Source organism: Pseudochaenichthys georgianus, chromosome 5, assembly GCF_902827115.2.
Source record: "Pseudochaenichthys georgianus chromosome 5, fPseGeo1.2, whole genome shotgun sequence".
Classification (NCBI taxonomy): Eukaryota; Metazoa; Chordata; class Actinopteri; order Perciformes; family Channichthyidae; genus Pseudochaenichthys; species Pseudochaenichthys georgianus.
The window spans coordinates 15,098,497-15,117,441 of record NC_047507.1 but is presented as its reverse complement, the minus strand read 5'-3'; the positions used below and the strand labels follow the sequence as shown (position 1 = coordinate 15,117,441).

The following is an 18,945-nucleotide window of genomic DNA, read 5'->3' as shown; positions in this document are numbered from 1 at the left end:
CCCTTTAATGACAGAACATATACATCCGAATGCGGGGAACATTTCAAGAAACATTGGAAAAGGTAAACCAGGGTGTGATATAATACTCGAGTACTCGAGAGGAAAGTTTAGAGAGGGTTTGGTTCGAAGAAGGAACCCTGAGCGAGGAAGTAGTTGAGGGACAGTTTTATGTTTTCTCACACAGAACAAGACAAGTCAACAACACAACAAGAACAACAACAAAACAACACACCAGTGACAGACAGAGTGAAGGGAGGGATTTTCTTACCAAACATGACTGCAGGTGAAACCTGGGTCAAGCACTGACATTAATCAGAGAAAGACTAAACAACTTGAGACATCAAGTATTAAAAGTGCAGGATATAATAAAGGCGGGAATAAACAAAGCAATGTGGGATTTTGTCACCTGCATTTGACCCAGAGCTTACACCACATGTCATAGAAAGGAAAATATGAGTAAAAGAGGAAGAGAGAAGGCAGGGGAGGAGAGAGTGAAATATATGGTCTGGTTACCTTTAATCTGGTTGCTCTCCATATTGCCATCTTGCATTTTACCTATGATGGAGACATACAAGACAATAACAACAAAAATAACCAAGGCAGACATGTCAACAAATCATCACCACAGGCAGCACACACAGTAAAAAAACAAAAATCACAAACAAGGAGACAGGGAAATGACTTTTAATAAAACGTCTCTGTGTCACATAAGAAGGCTTTTGATTTGTACGAGATGTAATGCAAGCAGAAGCTACAGTACCTCTCTTGGAAAGGGGCCACAGAGAAAAACCATAGTGTGCAGAATTCTTTCTTGTCTTATGTCGAGAACATTACATTTCAAAATATTTGATTAGATTGCATAAGAATATAACAAAAAATGCTTAATGGGCATTACTGAAAAACATGTTTAACATCAAAATATATTGTGTATGACATAATATCATTCAGAACATTAACTGTACACTTTCTGCAGGATTCTTCGTTTAAAATATTGTCCTGAAGGACAAAATCACACTATGAGCACAACTTATCACCAATACGAGTCAAATAGCTAGGGTATGAAATTAGATTTCAAGAAATACAGTAGATACAGCATTACACTGAACACTGACAGTGGGGGAGTGTACAGGACAAACACACACACACACACACACACACACACACACACACACACACACACGCACACACACACACAACACACACACACACACACACACACACACACACACACACACACACACACACACACACACACACACACACACACACACACACACACACACACACACACAGCATGCATAAGAGGAAAGTTCAGAGAGCTCATGCAAGATCGAACGCTTAAGAGTGAAGCAGACAGGAGGTAGGAGAAATACGAAAAGAGAGGGAGGGAGAGAGAGAGAGCCAGAAGGAAAAGCCTCCCACATGGCATGTTACATAAGAACAACAGGAGGAAAATCGAAATCTAAGTTCAGAGACGCTGAATTATTATGCTGTTGTTGGATTCTGCTTACACAAGGAGCAAACTTAGTGTATACTTAATTTAAATGCGTTTTAAGCACACGCTACGGTTTCAAAATGCACAATCAACTTGCTAGTAGAATTACAGATTCAATAACTACACACAGAATATATCAAACGAATGAAGAATAATTACTATTGTCTTGTGCCTTTAAACAAAATTAACACACGGTGCTTACAATAAAAGACAAAATAATAAAGAAAGCATTTATTTTATGCAGCACTTTTGATCACATTATCCACCCAGGCTATAATTATAGAGATTTGCATTTGTTTCACAACATCTGTCAGTAAATGCTTTTTTTTTGCTCAAATGTGTGAAAGAGAAAATGACTTAGATAGTGTTTGAACACCAGATATTTCAGAATCCACAGCATGTTTGTGAAGTATAAATGGCTCGTTTCACCTGCGATTCCACACTAGCAAGTTCCCTTGAATCACAATATAGCTAAGATGACACATTGCTCCATTCCCGCCTAGGACAGCACGAGGTCACCATTAAAGTGCAAATCACCCCCCTCCTGCTTCGGGAACACACATTTTGTGGAATCTTTCCAAGGAGACAAAGATGATAGATAACCCAGTGGAACAATACATATCGTTAAGCTTTTGCATCTTGTCAAGCTGACCTGAGAACAGAGGACTTGCACTAAGTGATCCCAAAGGACACCCAAATACAGAAGATGGCCCTATTGTATATTGTCAGAAATCTGGATTAATATGAAAATGTATAAACTAAACTTCTAAAAAAAGGTCAACAACACCATTTTAAGAGTCATTCAACAATTTCAGGAAACTTTTGTTAGATTAGAAAAATCTGAATGTCCAATAAATATGGCAGTTCCACCAGCAGCTTGTTAGCTTAGCATGTGGACAGCAAACACTGCAAAGAGTACCTGGTAACAACATGTACTTAACAACACCCCTATCTTGAAAAAAGGCTCAACCAGATTTCACTACTTAGAATCACAAAGACCTTATGTGTTTCATTTGATTCAGTTTTCATTAGAAATGGACCACAAAAAAAAGTCATTCTTCCAAGAGAGGTTTAATGAATATACGCTAAATGGCCTACAAGACAAAAGATAGCATAAAGAGAAGAAAAAGAAACACAAAACTACTTTCTACAACTACAAAAGTACGTGCATTGACAACATGGATACAAAAGGGTCCAACACAACTGAAACAAAAGGTATAGAAGAAGGTGACCACCCGTGATAGGAGGCAGTTTCAGAATGGAGAAGGTAGGAGGGGTCAAAGGTCACAACAGAAAGAGGTCAGAGGTTTTGTCAACCTACCATTAATTAGGCTGGCACTGCCAGGGGCATTAATGCCTGCAGCCCCATCCGTGGCTATAGTTGCGATGGGGTGGATGGGGGGGTGGGAGCAGTCTAGCCAGTAACAATGAAGGCCGAACAGAATGAACCAAAACACACGCGCCCACACACACACGCGCGCATGTGCACACACAAGACAATGAACAGAAATAACATGGTTATAGCACATTTAAGAGTCTCAGCTTATGTATGTGTATACTAACATCTGGTGATGTGATCAGTGTAGTTAAACATGTTTAATATGTCTATTATTTATGTTAGTATATGTATGTTATGTCATTTCATAAAAGGTATGCCAATAGAACTAAAAAGTGTAACATTAGACAGACATGAAACATGACATTTCACATAACATGTATAGAAAGAAGATATAGTAACATGTAAAACCAGAGCCTAAAAATATGAAAAAAAGATGTTTCAATAATCTGAATATCTTATAATTCTGTCAATATACAATAGCTTTACCATTATTGAAATACTGGTGTTGTAGTTGTTTGTGTTAATTGTATGTAAAGTTCCTTTAAACCATGTTATTCATGTAGTATCTTTTAGCATCACAAAATCATATTGTGAACAGAAAAGTGTTGCATAGCCACTCTGTAAATAAACTGTCAAAAATGAAAATAAAAGGCCAGCGTATTTGCAAGGTCATAACACATGTCCCAACCAGTTAGGGACTGAACTGATGCATTTGAGTACTGTTAAATGTTAGTTTCCACATTTTGACCCTCCTACTGTAAACTGTATATAGTATTTTTTTTAAAACCTGAAATGGATCTTGCATAGATGTTTTTATGTCTTTTGACAACAGTCACATAAACGATGACGACTGGAAGAATGAAATCCAATTGAAGGTTGATCATTGTTTTACTGTGTATTTGTGTCTATCATTGTGTTAATTGTTAACAAAAAACGATGACTTACAGTAGCATGAATGTTTATTCTCCCTTATTCATTGATAAGCTTACTGAAAAAACATTTGCTTTCTAAAATGACACGTTAACTTATGGATTTCAGTGCAAAGTACTGATGCAATCATGAGCATGATGTTGTCACATAATCCACCTGCATCATAATAGGCTGATTAAGTCATATTTAGGGAGTCTTAATACAACTGTTAAAGTTATTACGCCATATATAAAGTGCATGATGTAAAGTCTGCATCTTTAAATCAAGAATCCAGGATGTGTTAACGTAAAAGGCCAATTCAAAGTGAATTTAGATAGTTCAATGAGCTTAGACTATTATATCAGATTGATGAACATTTAGGACAAAAATGCAACTATAGGTCGAAGGAAGAACATGTGATGTTTTCAGATCCAAGTATTATCTTCAGGATAAGACATGTTTTATTGTTACTTCTACACCAATTCTGAGACAGCACTAAAGCAAAATGCCTCAAAACATTAAGTCAGCTATCCATGCACACTACATCTTTCAAAAGCTTTTACTGTGCACTCCACTCTACTGCTGGTACATGTGCTATACACCTGCAAGGCTGTCGCTCTCATGCCATTGTTCTGTAATGCAGAAATGAGATGAGTCTGACAGCCTTTGTTTACTCGTGGCATTCAATAGGTCTTTGAAACAGGACTGCTGTTGAATGCTAGCTAGTTAGTTTGATGAGTGCAGTGCCTGTTATATGGGGAGACGATTATGCATTGTGGAATGTGTTATCTGTCAACACTTGAGAAGATGCAGTGTTGTGAGGATGCAGCTTCTCTTTGTAAGAGGGGAATTACACAGGGGAAAGGGTGCTCCGCTACAGGAAAGGGGTGTAGAATAACGGCGGTTTATTGGGGATCATTAAGGGTTAGAGAGCAAAAGGATAAAGTACCACTCCCAGGGGTCAGACAAAGGTGATACTCTACCTGTATTCTGGTGTCCGTCTTGCACTGCCCCTCCTTTGAGGTGAAGGATAAGAGAGTGAGTACAACAATGCACCTGAACCCACAGAACCTGGATACTGCAGCTCACAAGTGTACCACAGCATGCTAATATCATACAGTGCTTACATCCATTCAGGTGCTGCCCAAATACCTACAACAGGCTTATACAGTTCAGAACAGTTCAACAGGTGTACATATGAGCTTATTGTTAATAACCCTTATATATATATTATGCATTAATCGTACACTCTTATACTTTCAGGACATAAGGACAGGTTTTTCAAGGGTGCATATCTGAGCCACACTTACAAATGACCGTAATACTTCTGAAGCAAGTGCAGACACATCTTGCATTTGTAGAAAATGATTATTTAATGATCTGACCTTTCTTTTCTTTCTTCTCCTCCTCCTCTGGGCCGGCCCCCAGCAGGGTCATGATGATTCCAGTCTGAGAGTTGACCCCCACAGCCGTCACCACCATGCGCCCTGATCCCTCCATCACATGGGTGCCTGGAAGAAATTGCAGTAGGGTGTAATGGTAGGATGTTACAACAAGATTAAATGCGTTTGTGATAACTTACACAATTCTTTTATAACCCGGAATGAATGCGTGCTTTTGTTTGCACTACGGTAAAGATACTAGATTAATAAATTGAATGAATGATTTGGTTACTTAATCGGTAAAACTATTGACACTTCTTTTAAATAGAATGAAGTAAAATGTAACTACACTAAATATAATTGTTAATTTCTTTATTTGACCAATTATTCTATTAATTACTTTTTAACAGTATAAAAGTTGTTATTGGTTGGTATGCTACATACAATTTAAAACACATAAGTGTGACTCACATGGTTGATCTAGAACATTTAAATTATATATCACCGTCACTATATCAAACATTAAATCGTTAAAACCAAAGGACAGCATTTTATTCTTAATTCTCATTCATACAGCAAATTATTCTCCATTCTTACACAAAGTCTTATTGTAAATCCAAATGTGCTGGAGTAGAGAGCCAGAAACAGTTTTAAGAAGTGCCCCGATGGAAAAGCGTGTAGTAGACTTCTGTGCTTGTGTAGTATACACAAGTATACACACGGAGAACATTATTAACCTTTGGGAGAGAAAGTCCATGTGGGTGAATATTAGGCTAATTAAAGGAGGCAACAAAAGGCACACAGCTAATTATCCACGGGAAAAGTTCTAAGATGTGAGATCAGATTAACGCATGTTTCTGTTATCAGTGAGATTCTTCAGCTGCAGATTCTGGTGTCCCTGCTGCAGCGAACCAATACAGAGGGGACATAGATGAAAGAAAGCCTCCAGGGCGTCACCAGTGTCTTCTGTTGCCTTTATAATTAGATTATAATTAAGAACCTATTGTCTTTAGTCCGAGGTAATGCCATGACTGTGACTTATAATTCATTTAGTTTTAAAAATACTGTATTCTGAAATAAGTGCTTGAAGACTAAATCTACTCCTTCAATAAACTAGAAAAATGTGTGAAGCCTTCTTGTTATATGCCACATTACACAGTTGCATGTAGTCATTGTAAAAAGTCCTGATTACTATGATACCATTTAGTATTTGTAATTATGTCAGTTATGTAATGCAGTAGATGAAAATAAAATACTGTGACATTTGGCTAGTAGGTGTAAACAATCTACCTACTGTATTTTCTGATGTTCTGTGCATGGTGAACTATTGTCAAATTGTCATTGAAGGTTTTTTTGAAGGATTCAATAATTCCAAACTGCTTTCTATGTTTTGAATACAATAACATTAAGGATTTAAAAAACGGTGTGAGTTGAGTCCCCTCCTGTCCCTTTGTCCTTCAAATGTCCCACATTACATGCAGCAGACATGGCCTTGGCGTGCAGTACAGACTCATCCATCTCTACTGAGAGCAGTGACAACATACCAGATAGCAGCATGGGGTCTTTGTCTGCGTTCTTCTTGACGTGGTCGGACTCTCCGGTCAGTGATGACTCATCAATCTTCAGGTCATTGCCCTGGATCAACACGCCATCAGCAGGAAGCAGATCACCTGTAATCATGGAAACAGCAGAGTTGCTAGATTTTCTGTCATTTATAGATACTGCCTTACACACTAAAGTAAGTTAAGAAAAACACATTGGAGTTGGTCTGTCTGCAGCTAATTCATTCCTCAACATTTAAACACTGTTGCATAAATCTATGTAATTGTTAAAGTGGACTTTATAATTGTAATCCCCCTCTGGAAATGAGGTGGAAGTATTTTCAGCCACTGAACCACAAAATTGACTTTGCACAGAACAAAAGACTAGCCAATGGATAAAGTCGGTAGGCCACAGTAGAAATATGCTGCACTTTGCAACAGAATCAAAACAGCCGCAGCCGTTTGATAGTATTTGCTTTGGGGGAGGGAGCTTTGTGACCACAGAAGCCTCTTGCAGCTCATGTTTGGTATTCTGAAATGTACCAACCTTTTATTCATCCTGTTTAAAGATCTATAAACTATGAATATGCATTAATAAGTGGTTGGCATTTGAGCTTACACAACTTTCAAAATGCATTAGCTTCTTCATATAACACACACCAGGGTATCTGCACATTTTCTAAGTACACATTTAATGACTTTTAAGAAAAAATAATACCAATACAAAAACATCGGTGAACTAGACAACAGTATAAACCGTTACTGAGTTTTATATCATTTGAATAACGGGAAGTATTCAGTACACATTACCCGACATGACTGCCTTCGCATTAACAAAAAAAGAATTGTATAGCAGTAGACCAATGGAAACCAATGTCCCCCCCTGCACACTCATTCATTCTGCACCAGATAACATGTAATACCTCCCCTCCTAAAATTCCAGACCTTTTTAGACCTTGAATACCGACAAATAAATGTAAGACTTTTAAGACTTTTTAAGAATCCGCGGGGACCCTGACACACATACATGTACAGTTTGACAACTTCCTCACACCTACCGTATTTGATCTGTGCGATGTCCCCCACCACTATGTCTGACACGGGCAGCTGTATGACCTGGCTGCCGCGGACCACCTGGAACTTCTGCTCCTGCTCGATGCGGTTCTGCAACCCACGGAACTGCTTCTCTTTCGACCAGTCGTTGAAAGCTGTCACCAGCACCACACACACCACAGACAACAGGATGGCGGCGCCCTCGATCCAGCCGGCGTCCGCCTCGCCCTCGTCCTCCACCCCAGCTGCACCCGCGCCACAGACTGCACAAAGGTAGGATGGAAAGAAGAGCAAAAGAGCAAAAGTTATAAAGGTGTTATACTATTTTTTGTGTCTTTTTAGAATGTGTTCTGATGACACTGACTTACAAGCTGGATATTGGATCATGATTTCATACTAAGGTATGTATTGTGAGCTCCTTTATGTGTATAGTATGAACACTTTATAAAGAAAGACACACAACCGGTGTAATCGAAAATCACACTGGAGAGAGTGAGTGCGAACTCTTTGCCTGTGTACAATGTATGTCATACAAAAAGACAATTTCAGAAATATAAAATCTTTAGAGAATTCACTTCTCCTAGACTGGCCATTTGTCTGCTCCACTTCCTATGAATGCCCTGCAGTCTACTGGCTGTGCTATTGAGTATATTTGGGAATGAAACAAGGCTTATTCCCAGTTGTCCCCGTGCTGCTTCCTGTAATACTCTGGGCGCTATAGTGGCTACACTCCTGACTAGCTGACTTCAAAGGCCCTCAGTGGGGTGATTTGCTTTGGACTGTACAGCAATTGCAGATAACAAAAGAACAGAAAGCCCCCATATTTTAGGCATTACATAATGAAGGATCTGAATCAAGCAAGAACTAGACTCAAAGAAGTAATTTGGGCTTTCTGTTGCACGACAAAGGGATTCCAATCAATATGTTCATGTAGTGGATTTACTGCACACGCCGGCACATGTTAGACCGCCAGTAGCACTGCACACATGTACTCAGACATTCATGTAGGTTGAGCACAAAGGGAGACATTTCTAGGACATATAATAATGATATTGTTATCTAAAAAATATTAACATTTAATGTAAATGACTAAGTATTGTTCATTGAATGCATTTAATTGCACTTTTTTTCTTTTCTAGTTTGTACAGTGTCAGAAAAAAATAGCTACTGATTAGTTCACTTTCTCCATAAAGATTATGCAACGTAAGGTTGGCATTGATGTGATAAGTGAAGTCATTTTACTATCTTGTGAAGACAAAAAAGATTGTTAAAAAAGCTTTTTATGAACATTAGTATATAAACACGTACATGTGTGCACAAACTGTTTTCTTGTATCTCTCATTGAAAGACACACAACTATGCAGCACATTTGCAGCTGTCCATGGTGCTGAAGTGACACAACTGGGCAACATTTAAGCCCAAAGCAGGACATATAATAGCTAGTGCAGCGATGGAGAAACGTTCACAACTGGGTGGGATGTAATTTTTTTATTTTTTTTAACCAGATAAAAGCATTGAGAGAGAATCTCATTTGCAATGCTGACCTGGCCAGTAAGTTTATATATGACTGACTATAGGCTAAAGGCACAACCATATTGGAATCTGAGTCTACTTACGGTATTTTCTTTCTCATGGATTTGTTTAGATTCACGTTGTGTCTTTGATACAGACGCAATTAAGAGCATCCTCATTCAACTGCAGCCAGGCTGTTTCATATGTAAATGAGAATTAAGTCATCCCACCACCTTCGATTTTTGGACTGTTGAGCTTGTTTTGACCTATAAATAAACAAATCCTTAAAGCATTAATGAGTGTCGCGTGGGATATTTTCTTTTCACATATATCAGGATGGGGGGGGGGGGGGGGGCACATCCTACCCCTTTGCACCCAGGGCCAATTCAGCCTTCAATTTGATCTCAACTTCAAAGTTCAAACCATGTAGTTTCATGACTTAATCTTGCATGATTGCAATGCTATCACAGTAGGAAAATCTATCCACAGCGAGACAGACAAATGTTTTCTTTATTATCTATGTTTTATATCTACAGTATAGTCATTATATTTAACGCTAAGATTATAATTTTGGTTTTTCTCTCATATGCACTGTCCATCGCTGCTCTGCTATACACTGGCACACAGCCATTCGTTGTTTATCTGAATGACGTGTTTTTGAAGTGGAAAGCATTTATTTCTATCTGAATTCACGTCTATTCATATCAGCAGGGGTTTATGTGCTGATCAGATTCATCAATTCATATCAGACGAAAATGAGACTTGTATATCGGCACCTTTTTTGCCTAAAGTTAAAGAGAAGCTTGATTACGTTCCTCCAGATGGACGCAGCTATTAGCATAAAGATTCCTCAGGCCAGGCTCTCCTTTATTTGGAGAGCTCACTCATAAAGCAATGCTGCTCAAAATATGCAAAGAAAATAATCAAATGAACAGAAAGGTGCGATCAAATTACCAATCATTTTATGACTGGAGTTTTTGGCTGACTGAATAAATAATTGTCTCTCTCATTAACCCTGACTTAATCCTAACCAACCAACTAAAACATGTTATTAACTAAACAATGATTTGATTAACTACCCATGCAAGTGAGACGGTTACCTTTTCATCTTTCTACCTTCATAACACTTTAAAACCCTTAAAATGATGACTGGTCCCTTTGGCAGGCTAACTGAATTCCATTACTGTGATAATGCTTTGAGCAATGAGTGATGTTGCTGACTCAGCACCTCGTTATGATCTCTGTCTTCATTTCCTGTTTCACGGCTCACAGTGCTGATGTATGAGCTCAGGGAGCTCAAGGTTATTTCTCTACTCAACGCTTCAGTAACCTTCCCGGTACCTCTCGTGCACACATTTAACACGTTCATATTGTGCACGCACACTCACGAGCAAGCTTGATCTCATGAGGCAGGTCAAAAAGTACGACCTGCCTCAGCAATTAAAAAGTGTGTGGGGAAGTGAGTGCCTGTAGAAGTGTGTGTGTTTGTGCTAATCTAAAGACCTCCAAACAAATGACAAGACAGAATTTAAAGGTCACCTATTATGCAAAATCCACTTTGTCACGTCTTTTATACATAACCATGTGTCCCCTCTGTGTAAAGAGATTCTGAAAGTTTCAGGAAAAAATATTCTCTCACTTTTTGTCCTGATCCATTTCTATAAAAACCTAACTGAAAATGAGCTGATCAGATTGTGGCCACTTTATGATGTCATAACAATTTATTGGCTTGTGTAACCATTAGCCAATCACCAACCAAGGTATCACCTGAATCTCCTCCTAGAGCACTATTGTGTTCTTTTTAACCAAATATCTCTCTCCTTATTTTCATCTAAAGTAACAGACAGAGAATCAGCACTTTTGAAACAGGGCTGAAACAGAGGGGATTATGGGATGCTGCAATGGGTGATCTGTTTGGTATTTGGAGCCAAACACTTCAGAGACTTGTTTTGTATATGACTGAAACCTATAATATATGGATGAAAAACAGTATAATAGGGGACCTTTAAAGTCACTAAACTCACATTCTCCGCTGCTGTCTCCGGGGGGGTGGTAGAAGGAGAGTCCCAGGGAGATCAGGGCAGCGATCTCCAGGATGATGAGGGTGACGTCCTGCAGGGCCTCCCATACCAGCTGCAGGAAGGTTTTTGGCTTCTTTGGAGGTATCACGTTTTTACCATAGATTTCTTTCCTCTTGTCCAGGTCAGTTTGGTCACCTGCGAGACCTGAGACAGAGAGAGGGAGAAGGAGTTAGAGATGTGTTGATCAATTATCATCAAAGTGTGTCGGATGTTCTAACAGACAAGTTTAATGTTTTACATATTAAGGGTTAACACTACAGCAATCTGCATTTATTTTACATTAGAATAAAACAATATATATAATAGCCATTTTTATCCAAACGCAAAGAAATATCAGTTTAACTGCAAAGCTAAAAACTGCGGATATAATTGCCGTCTTTCTGAACATTTTTAGATTTTGTATAGTTTTGTATTAAGCTTTGTAATGGATCTTTTTTTCTCTCTGCCTTTCTTTTATCATTTTCGCTCTCACAGCACACACACACCATCTGTAATTTCCAGTTTGCAACATGATGGGCCTGGACTCTGCGTTCCTTATATCATTCTGCTCAGCAGATCAGGGCCTTGACCTCATCCACCTCCTCATACTCCATGAACTATTGCACATAAATATCTCTGGCTCTTTTATCTGAAAAACCTTCATTGCCTGAGGGACATTTTACATTTAGAATGCTGTCAAGAAAATAATGCTCGTGCAGTAGCTGAAATAATATGGCGAAAGGGTCTGTTACATCAGAGGGAATGCTTTGGCAAGAGCAATCGTTCAACTTTGTTATCCAAATAGCATTAACACCAATGAATTGAGAAGCTTGCATGCAATTATCTTTGATTTGACTTGTTTTAATGATGCATTATGTAAGCTTTCAATGTGGATGAATAAGAATCATAGAAGAATATGTTCTGTGAATATTACAAATGTTATGTTAAATATGGACTACTCTACTTCTGTTCTTCATATTGACACATTCATATATTCAATCACATTTTCAAAGCTGCAAAATAGTATTGATTATTACCGATTTAGTTTTTGATTGACCGATGAAACATTTCATCTATAACATCTCAGAATATAGTCATATATGTGATTCATAATCTCAGAGGTTTAGGTTTCATGATGAACAGTCAAAACACTTTTTCACTTTTGTATCAATACACTTGATAATACTCCGCAAATAGTCTGTACATCTTTAGTTGCCTCCATTTTTAGGGTTAGGTATCACATTACAAAGTCATTGCAATTTTGGGGCCGATCGCCGGAATCAGTATCAGCCGATACCGATCGCCGATCCGATCGAGTGGGCGGTGCCTATGGGGATCTTCCATTTAAAGTGATGTTTAAAACTCAGTTAATGGGGCTCATTCACTGGCTCTTCCACAAACAACGACCAACATAACTAGCTCTCTCTCCCTCTCTCCTGACAGCTTGTCAGTATCGTCTCATGCAGCTCACTGATCCAGTAATGAGTGATCTGACAGTGAAGAATACATATATTTATAACTAGTTTAGCTTGTTCCAGACGTAGATAAAATAGCTAAGTGTGTTAGGTCTAACTCTTAGTGAGTGTTTTGCTCCGCTCACCGGTCCGACACGGCGGGTGGAGCTGCAGGATTTCTGCTTCACACACGTTGCATACCGCTATTTTATTGTCATTTTCGGACACCTTAAAATAATGCCAGATTGGTGAAGCCATTTTGGCGAGCTTGTTTTGCCGCGCACAGAGAAAAATCTCATGTATTTTACGGCATGTGATCAGCTCTCACGATCGGCCTTTATAGAGCACCGATCGATCGGTAGATAGTGAATATCGGCCGATATCGATCGATCGGAGCATCCCGAATATTAATATTTGTACAATAATGATATTTATACAGAAACTCTGAACTTTTAACTAAATCAAACCTTAAAAAATATATTTGCAGCCTGCTAACAACAATGCAAATGTGTGCTATTCACATATTCTCTGGCTGCTCTTTTAGTGCAGTACCATTATCTGGTAGCTGAGCGCACACAGTGTGTGTGTTCACAGTGTGTGTATCCAGTGTCTGTGTCGCTCTCTCTCACAACCACAGACATTACTCCAGTATTATGTCATGCATGGTGCATCACCGGGTCTCCCAGGATGCAGAGAATAACTGATGTTCAATATGCATCCCATGTCGGAGAAAGAGCAAAAAAGGGAATGACAGAGTGGTCGTGTGAAAAGCAGGAGAGTAAAGAGTTTACATTCCCTTGCTTGAATAAGGGAGCTGGAGCAACTGAGAGGGAGAAGGAGAGAAGGAGGGCATGCAGAAAAGTGAACAACTACCTGCTCCTACGTAGGAGAATGCCCTGGTTACAAATAGATCAGTCTATAAATAGCCTCATTATCCATTCTCTTTTAACTGTCTCTGCGAGAGGACCTAGCATGCTATCCCATTGATCTCCACAGCACCCTGCCTCACATCACATACAAACATGTCTGTGTGTCCATGCATGTGTGTGTGTGTGTGTGTGTACGGCTCTGTGAGTCGTGACTGCCTGCACGTGCTTTGAGTGTGTGTGTGTGTGTGTGTGTGTGTGTGTGTGTGTGTGTGTGTGTGTGTGTGTGTGTGTGTGTGTGTGTGTGTGTGTGTGTAATAAGGCTGGATAAGCATGTCAGCAGTTGCTTGCACTATTACACGGTAAAACGAGAGGTCATATAATCGGGCTTTAACCAGTTCCAGTTGGTTAGATTCACGCACACACAGTTAAATGCAATCTCCACCGCAGAGAACACATCTTTTATACATATCCATATTGTAGACCCCGCTTTTTCTTTTTATATAGGTCATGTGCACATCAAATTGAACTTTCCCTCATATTTCTACCAATACCTAATGCACATAATAAAATCAAATAGTCTACTCTGTATTTCTACGTAGTTATAAAATGTAAATGCACCATTCTTCACATTCTTTACATTAAAATACAACATACTGCATACTCTTCACTGTGTCTGCCATGTGATAGGCTCCTCTGAGTGTTGGTGGTGCATCAGTTCATCAGTTCAGCATGACATCTAGCCTTGTTAAATGCTTCAACTCCTTAAACGCCCTTGAGATGTAAGCTATGCTGTAATCAATGTCCTTAATCATTAAATACTCATTGCTTGCTGCAAAATCCTCTGCTATATTATCATTCCTTCCTGGATAGCTGATTGCAACGCTGCTTAAGATTCATTTGCCAGATTATGAAATATTGTAGGCTAAATACTGTCAGCCCACCTAACTGCTCTGGCAGGGGATTTTGAGGAGGCAGTGAGAGGGCAGAGGAGCAGTGGTGATACACAGATGAGTCACAACAACCTCACACAGGATGAAGGGTGATTGCTAAGGAGTCTGTGTGCTACAGTCCATCAGCAAATAATGGAGCCCGAACACACTTTATACGAGATATACATAAAGAATAAAGGGGAATAAGAAACAACGCACTCTTGTTGCTGTTTAGCGGGTAATTTTCTATATGAAGTTATTTTTGAATAGTTTTTGGAAAGTCGACCAAGAGTATAGAAACTAAAATAAGAGATGATGCCCTCTCGTCATTAGTTTGAAGTCTTTTTAAGATTGTCAGCTTATTGACTTACAATAAATAGTGGGCATGCTGGTGACTCAGCAGATTAAACAAAGCCATTTATTGTACCAGAAATGCATGATAGTTTGAATCTTGTTTATGGTTTTGGTTGCATTCCACCAAATCACTCAGTTTCAGTCACTTACACTGATTAAGCTAATTAAGCAGGCATTCTTAATAATAAAACCCATTTGGTCATACTTGACTGTGAGCATCACATCGCTACATAGCTACAGAAATATAAGTATGGTATTAATCATGAAAAGGACATGACTGCAGCATAATTAATCAATATGGGCTTCTCTGGCTGCCTGGGAGCAGGGCAGAGAAGCTGCAGAGCTGCCTTTACTTCTGTGACTCTGTAATGAGCCTCTCTACTCTAAGATCAATTTAGAAACCTGACCATAAAGTCTGGCATAGGCACATCACTAATGTAATCATGATAAGATACTATGTCATTAAAAATACAAGGATTAGACTTAGGGTTCAACTTAGGACTCTTTTCTTAATCGATGAAAGCCTCTGGAAAAACAGTGGAAAAACAGAATCACATTTATAACACTCTATCAGAATTATAAGTTGCACTAAAAGACTTCAGAAACATTATATGCGACCAAGGGTTTACAGATTGTATTTAAATTCAATGACCATCAAATCTAAAATTTCTCTCCTCCTCTTCTTCACTGTTTGCATGTCTGCTAATGCACTGATCTTCTAAACACAGCAGGGTTCTGCTTTGACAAATGACACCTACCTAGCATCCTGTTTCATAGACTGGGAAAAACTCAAACTTCAAGCCATTCTTTCTGCAGGAGAGGAAATGGGATTTTTTTTCAGTCAGGGAACATGATGGCATATTTTAACAGTTGGTCCTTTTTTTTTTGCGGCTAAAAATAGATCTCCATGGAAACACTATGCAACCCACTCGTTGAGTGGAAATACCCGCAACTCTGAACCTCGGAGAATGTGTGCATATGTAAGTAAGTGTGTGTTCTGTGTTCAAGAGCATGCATGTGCATGTGTGTGTCTGTTCAGAGGGATGTACTGTACGTTTCAACAAAGACAAGAATTAAATGGCGAGATGACCTCTAAATGTCCTTTCAAGATAAGCTTGTGGAGTGGAGCGGCAAACAAATAATATAAAAAAAAATATATATATATAATGGATTGGACAACGCTCTTATATGCCTGACTTGGACCCAGCAGTATCTGCCCCCGACCCCCGCACCGTTTGGTTCAACATCTCCCTGCTTGTCTATCTGAACTTTGTTCCCCCCCCCCCCCCCCCACTCATAAAACTGTGTGTCACATTGACCAAAACAAGTCACCATGGCAACAGGGTTCTCCGAGGATGATGATGATCATCATCATCATAACGACGAAAAAATATTGATGCCTTTTTCTGCAGCAAATCAATAGCTTCAACGTGTAACAGAGGGGGAATGAAGAGGGAAGACAGAGTGGTTGAAGTGTGACTCAGAGCACAAGAGAGTGAGAGAAAAAGAGTGGGCTGGATGTAGAGTAACTATGAATAATAACCCATCAGCGGCTAAAAGGTAGATAATTATCATGCTCTTATTAGAAGATGGAGTGATGGAGAAATGTGTCACAGTGTCCTTGAGAATGACCTCCATAGTTATGACACAATTTTATGCCATAAAGAGAGGATTGCAGTGGCGAACCGTCAGGGCCTTCAAGGTATTCAGAGAATACCCTGGAACACTCAGATAAAACAAACACAAAATCGATTTAATTATATAAATAAAATGTATATAAAATGAATAAATGAGAATCGTATCTGTGTTGTTGATCTGTAATATTACAGTGTTACGTTGATTTGTTTGTCCTTCTCGGACCATGCACTACGCATTTCAGTGGTTTTGTGTAAGAAAGCAACCAATCAGATCTTGTTCTGGGTCTCTGGGTAGAATATCCTTCAACCAAGGTATTCTACATCCTTGCTAGAATGCCCTGGCCGTTGCACTGAATGAGAGCGTACCTTTGGACTGACAGTTTGATCAACATTACATTACATTGCATTTAGCTGACGCTTTTATCCAAAGCGACTTACAATAAGTACATTCGACCAGGAAGACACAACCTTGAAGAAAACAGAATCATATAAGTACATCAGGTTTCATAGAGCCAAACATTTCAAGTGCTACTCAACTGGCTATAGATAAGCCAGTCCTTTATTAGTATATAAGTGCTCTGTTAGCAGTTCTTTGTTAATAGTTCTATCGCTCGAAGTGGAGTCGAAAGAGATGAGTTTTCAGTCTGCGCCGGAAGATGTGCAGGCTTTCTGCTGTCCTGATGTCAATGGGGAGCTCATTCCACCATTTTGGAGCCAGGATAGCAAACCCACATGTTTTTGCTGATGGGAACTTGGGTCCCCCTCGCAGCGAGGGTGCAGCGAGTCGTTTGGCTGATGCAGAGAGTAGTGCACGTGCTGGGGTGTACAGTTTAACCATGTCCTGGATGTAGGAAGGGCCAGATCCATTCGCAGCATGGTACGCAAGTACCAATGTCTTGAAGTGGATTCTAGCAGTTACCGGAAGCCAGTGAAGGGAGCGGAGGAGCGGCGTGGTGTGGGAGAATTTAGGAAGGTTGAAGACCAGACGAGCCGCTGCATTCTGGATGAGCTGCAGAGGTCGGATGGCACATGCAGGTAGACCAGCCAGGAGGGAGTTGCAGTAGTCTAGGCGTGAGGTGACAAGAACAACAGAGATGCCGATGTTGATTGTCAGGTCAAGAGTGGGACAATCTTTTCCCGGAAGGAAAAGCAGTTCAGTCTTGTCAAGGTTGAGCTTGAGGTGATGAGCAGACATCCACTGAGAGATGTCAGCTAGACAAGCAGAGATGCGTGCGACGACCTGGGTCTCTGAGCGGGGAAAGGACAGAATTAATTGGGTGTCATCAGCGTAGCAGTGGTATGAAAAACCATGCGGGCTAATGACTGATCCGAGCGAGTTTGTGTACAGGGAGAAGAGGAGGGGACCAAGAACAGAGCCCTGAGGGACCCCTGTAGTTAATTGACAAGGGTCGGACTCGGACCAGAGTCCTGCACGGGTCTGATTTTCAAGACCCGCTCCCGCCCCGCGACGTGCAATACCGAACTCGCCCCGCTACCCGCACATATTGCCAATTAGATCCGCAACCCGACCCCGCATATATATGAGCAGTGAAAACGTGCAATTATTAACACACGCAGTTGCATATTTGTCTCAAAAAGCGTGGGATGTTGGTTATTTTCTCCATCTAGGATGACACCAAAAGCCTCCCAGACGTTGGATTTCGCTCTTGAGGAAGTGTTATTAAAAATGCTGTATTCTCCGCTAGAGAGCTTCACCTCAGCCATTTCGAATGTGGCGCGCACAGCAGCAGATTGATGCGCTGCAGAGGTTATGATTATGGGCGGTCCCGCGGGGGAGAGGTCTGAGAATTTTAAACATTAAACTAAATTATTATTATTTTAATATATTTATTATGCAATACCCGCGACCCGACCCGCATCAGTGACCTGCCTTGAAACCAGACTGGTGCGGATCCAGAAGGTTGTTCTGATGGAGATAACAGGAGAGTTGTCTAAAGACAGCGCGTTCAAGTGTTTTAGACAGGAACGGGAGGAGAGAGACAGGCCTGTAGTTCATAACATCAGACGGGTTGAGAGTGGGTTTCTTTAGGAGAGGGTTTACTCTTGCCTCCTTGAGACTGTTTGGAAAGTGACCAGAAGTTAGAGAAGTGTTGATGAAATGGGTGAGAAACAGTAGAATATCAGGAGCGATAGTCTGAAGGAGGTTTGAGGGGATAGGGTCCAGAGGACAGGTGGTAGGGCGGGCAGAGGTAATGAGGGTAAGAACCTCACTTGGAGAGAGAGGGGAAAAGGAGGTTAGTGTGTGAGTGAAAGGAGGGTCTGGTGATCCAGCGGTGAGTAAAGGTGAGTCAGAAAAAGAAGAGCGAATATCGTCAACCTTTTTTTCAAAGTGGTTAACAAAGTCGCTTGACAGAAGGGAGGAGGGGGAAGGGGCTTTGGGAGGGTCCAAG

At 40.1% G+C, this 18,945-nt stretch overlaps 1 protein-coding gene across 1 annotated transcript in view; it reads right to left on the bottom strand.

The window, feature by feature from the left end:
* Positions 1 to 18,945, bottom strand: part of atp2b2 (ATPase plasma membrane Ca2+ transporting 2) — a 71,744-nt gene that overhangs the window by 27,232 nt on the left and 25,567 nt on the right. Inside the window, exons 2-8 of the mRNA XM_071203264.1 lie at positions 11,256 to 11,456; positions 7,725 to 7,982; positions 6,670 to 6,795; positions 5,129 to 5,254; positions 4,727 to 4,759; positions 2,817 to 2,909; positions 514 to 555 (exon numbers count right to left, since the gene is read on the bottom strand). Of these exons, the coding sequence (XP_071059365.1) occupies positions 514 to 555; positions 2,817 to 2,909; positions 4,727 to 4,759; positions 5,129 to 5,254; positions 6,670 to 6,795; positions 7,725 to 7,982; positions 11,256 to 11,456 (879 nt within the window). The remainder of the gene's footprint in view (positions 1 to 513; positions 556 to 2,816; positions 2,910 to 4,726; positions 4,760 to 5,128; positions 5,255 to 6,669; positions 6,796 to 7,724; positions 7,983 to 11,255; positions 11,457 to 18,945) is intronic.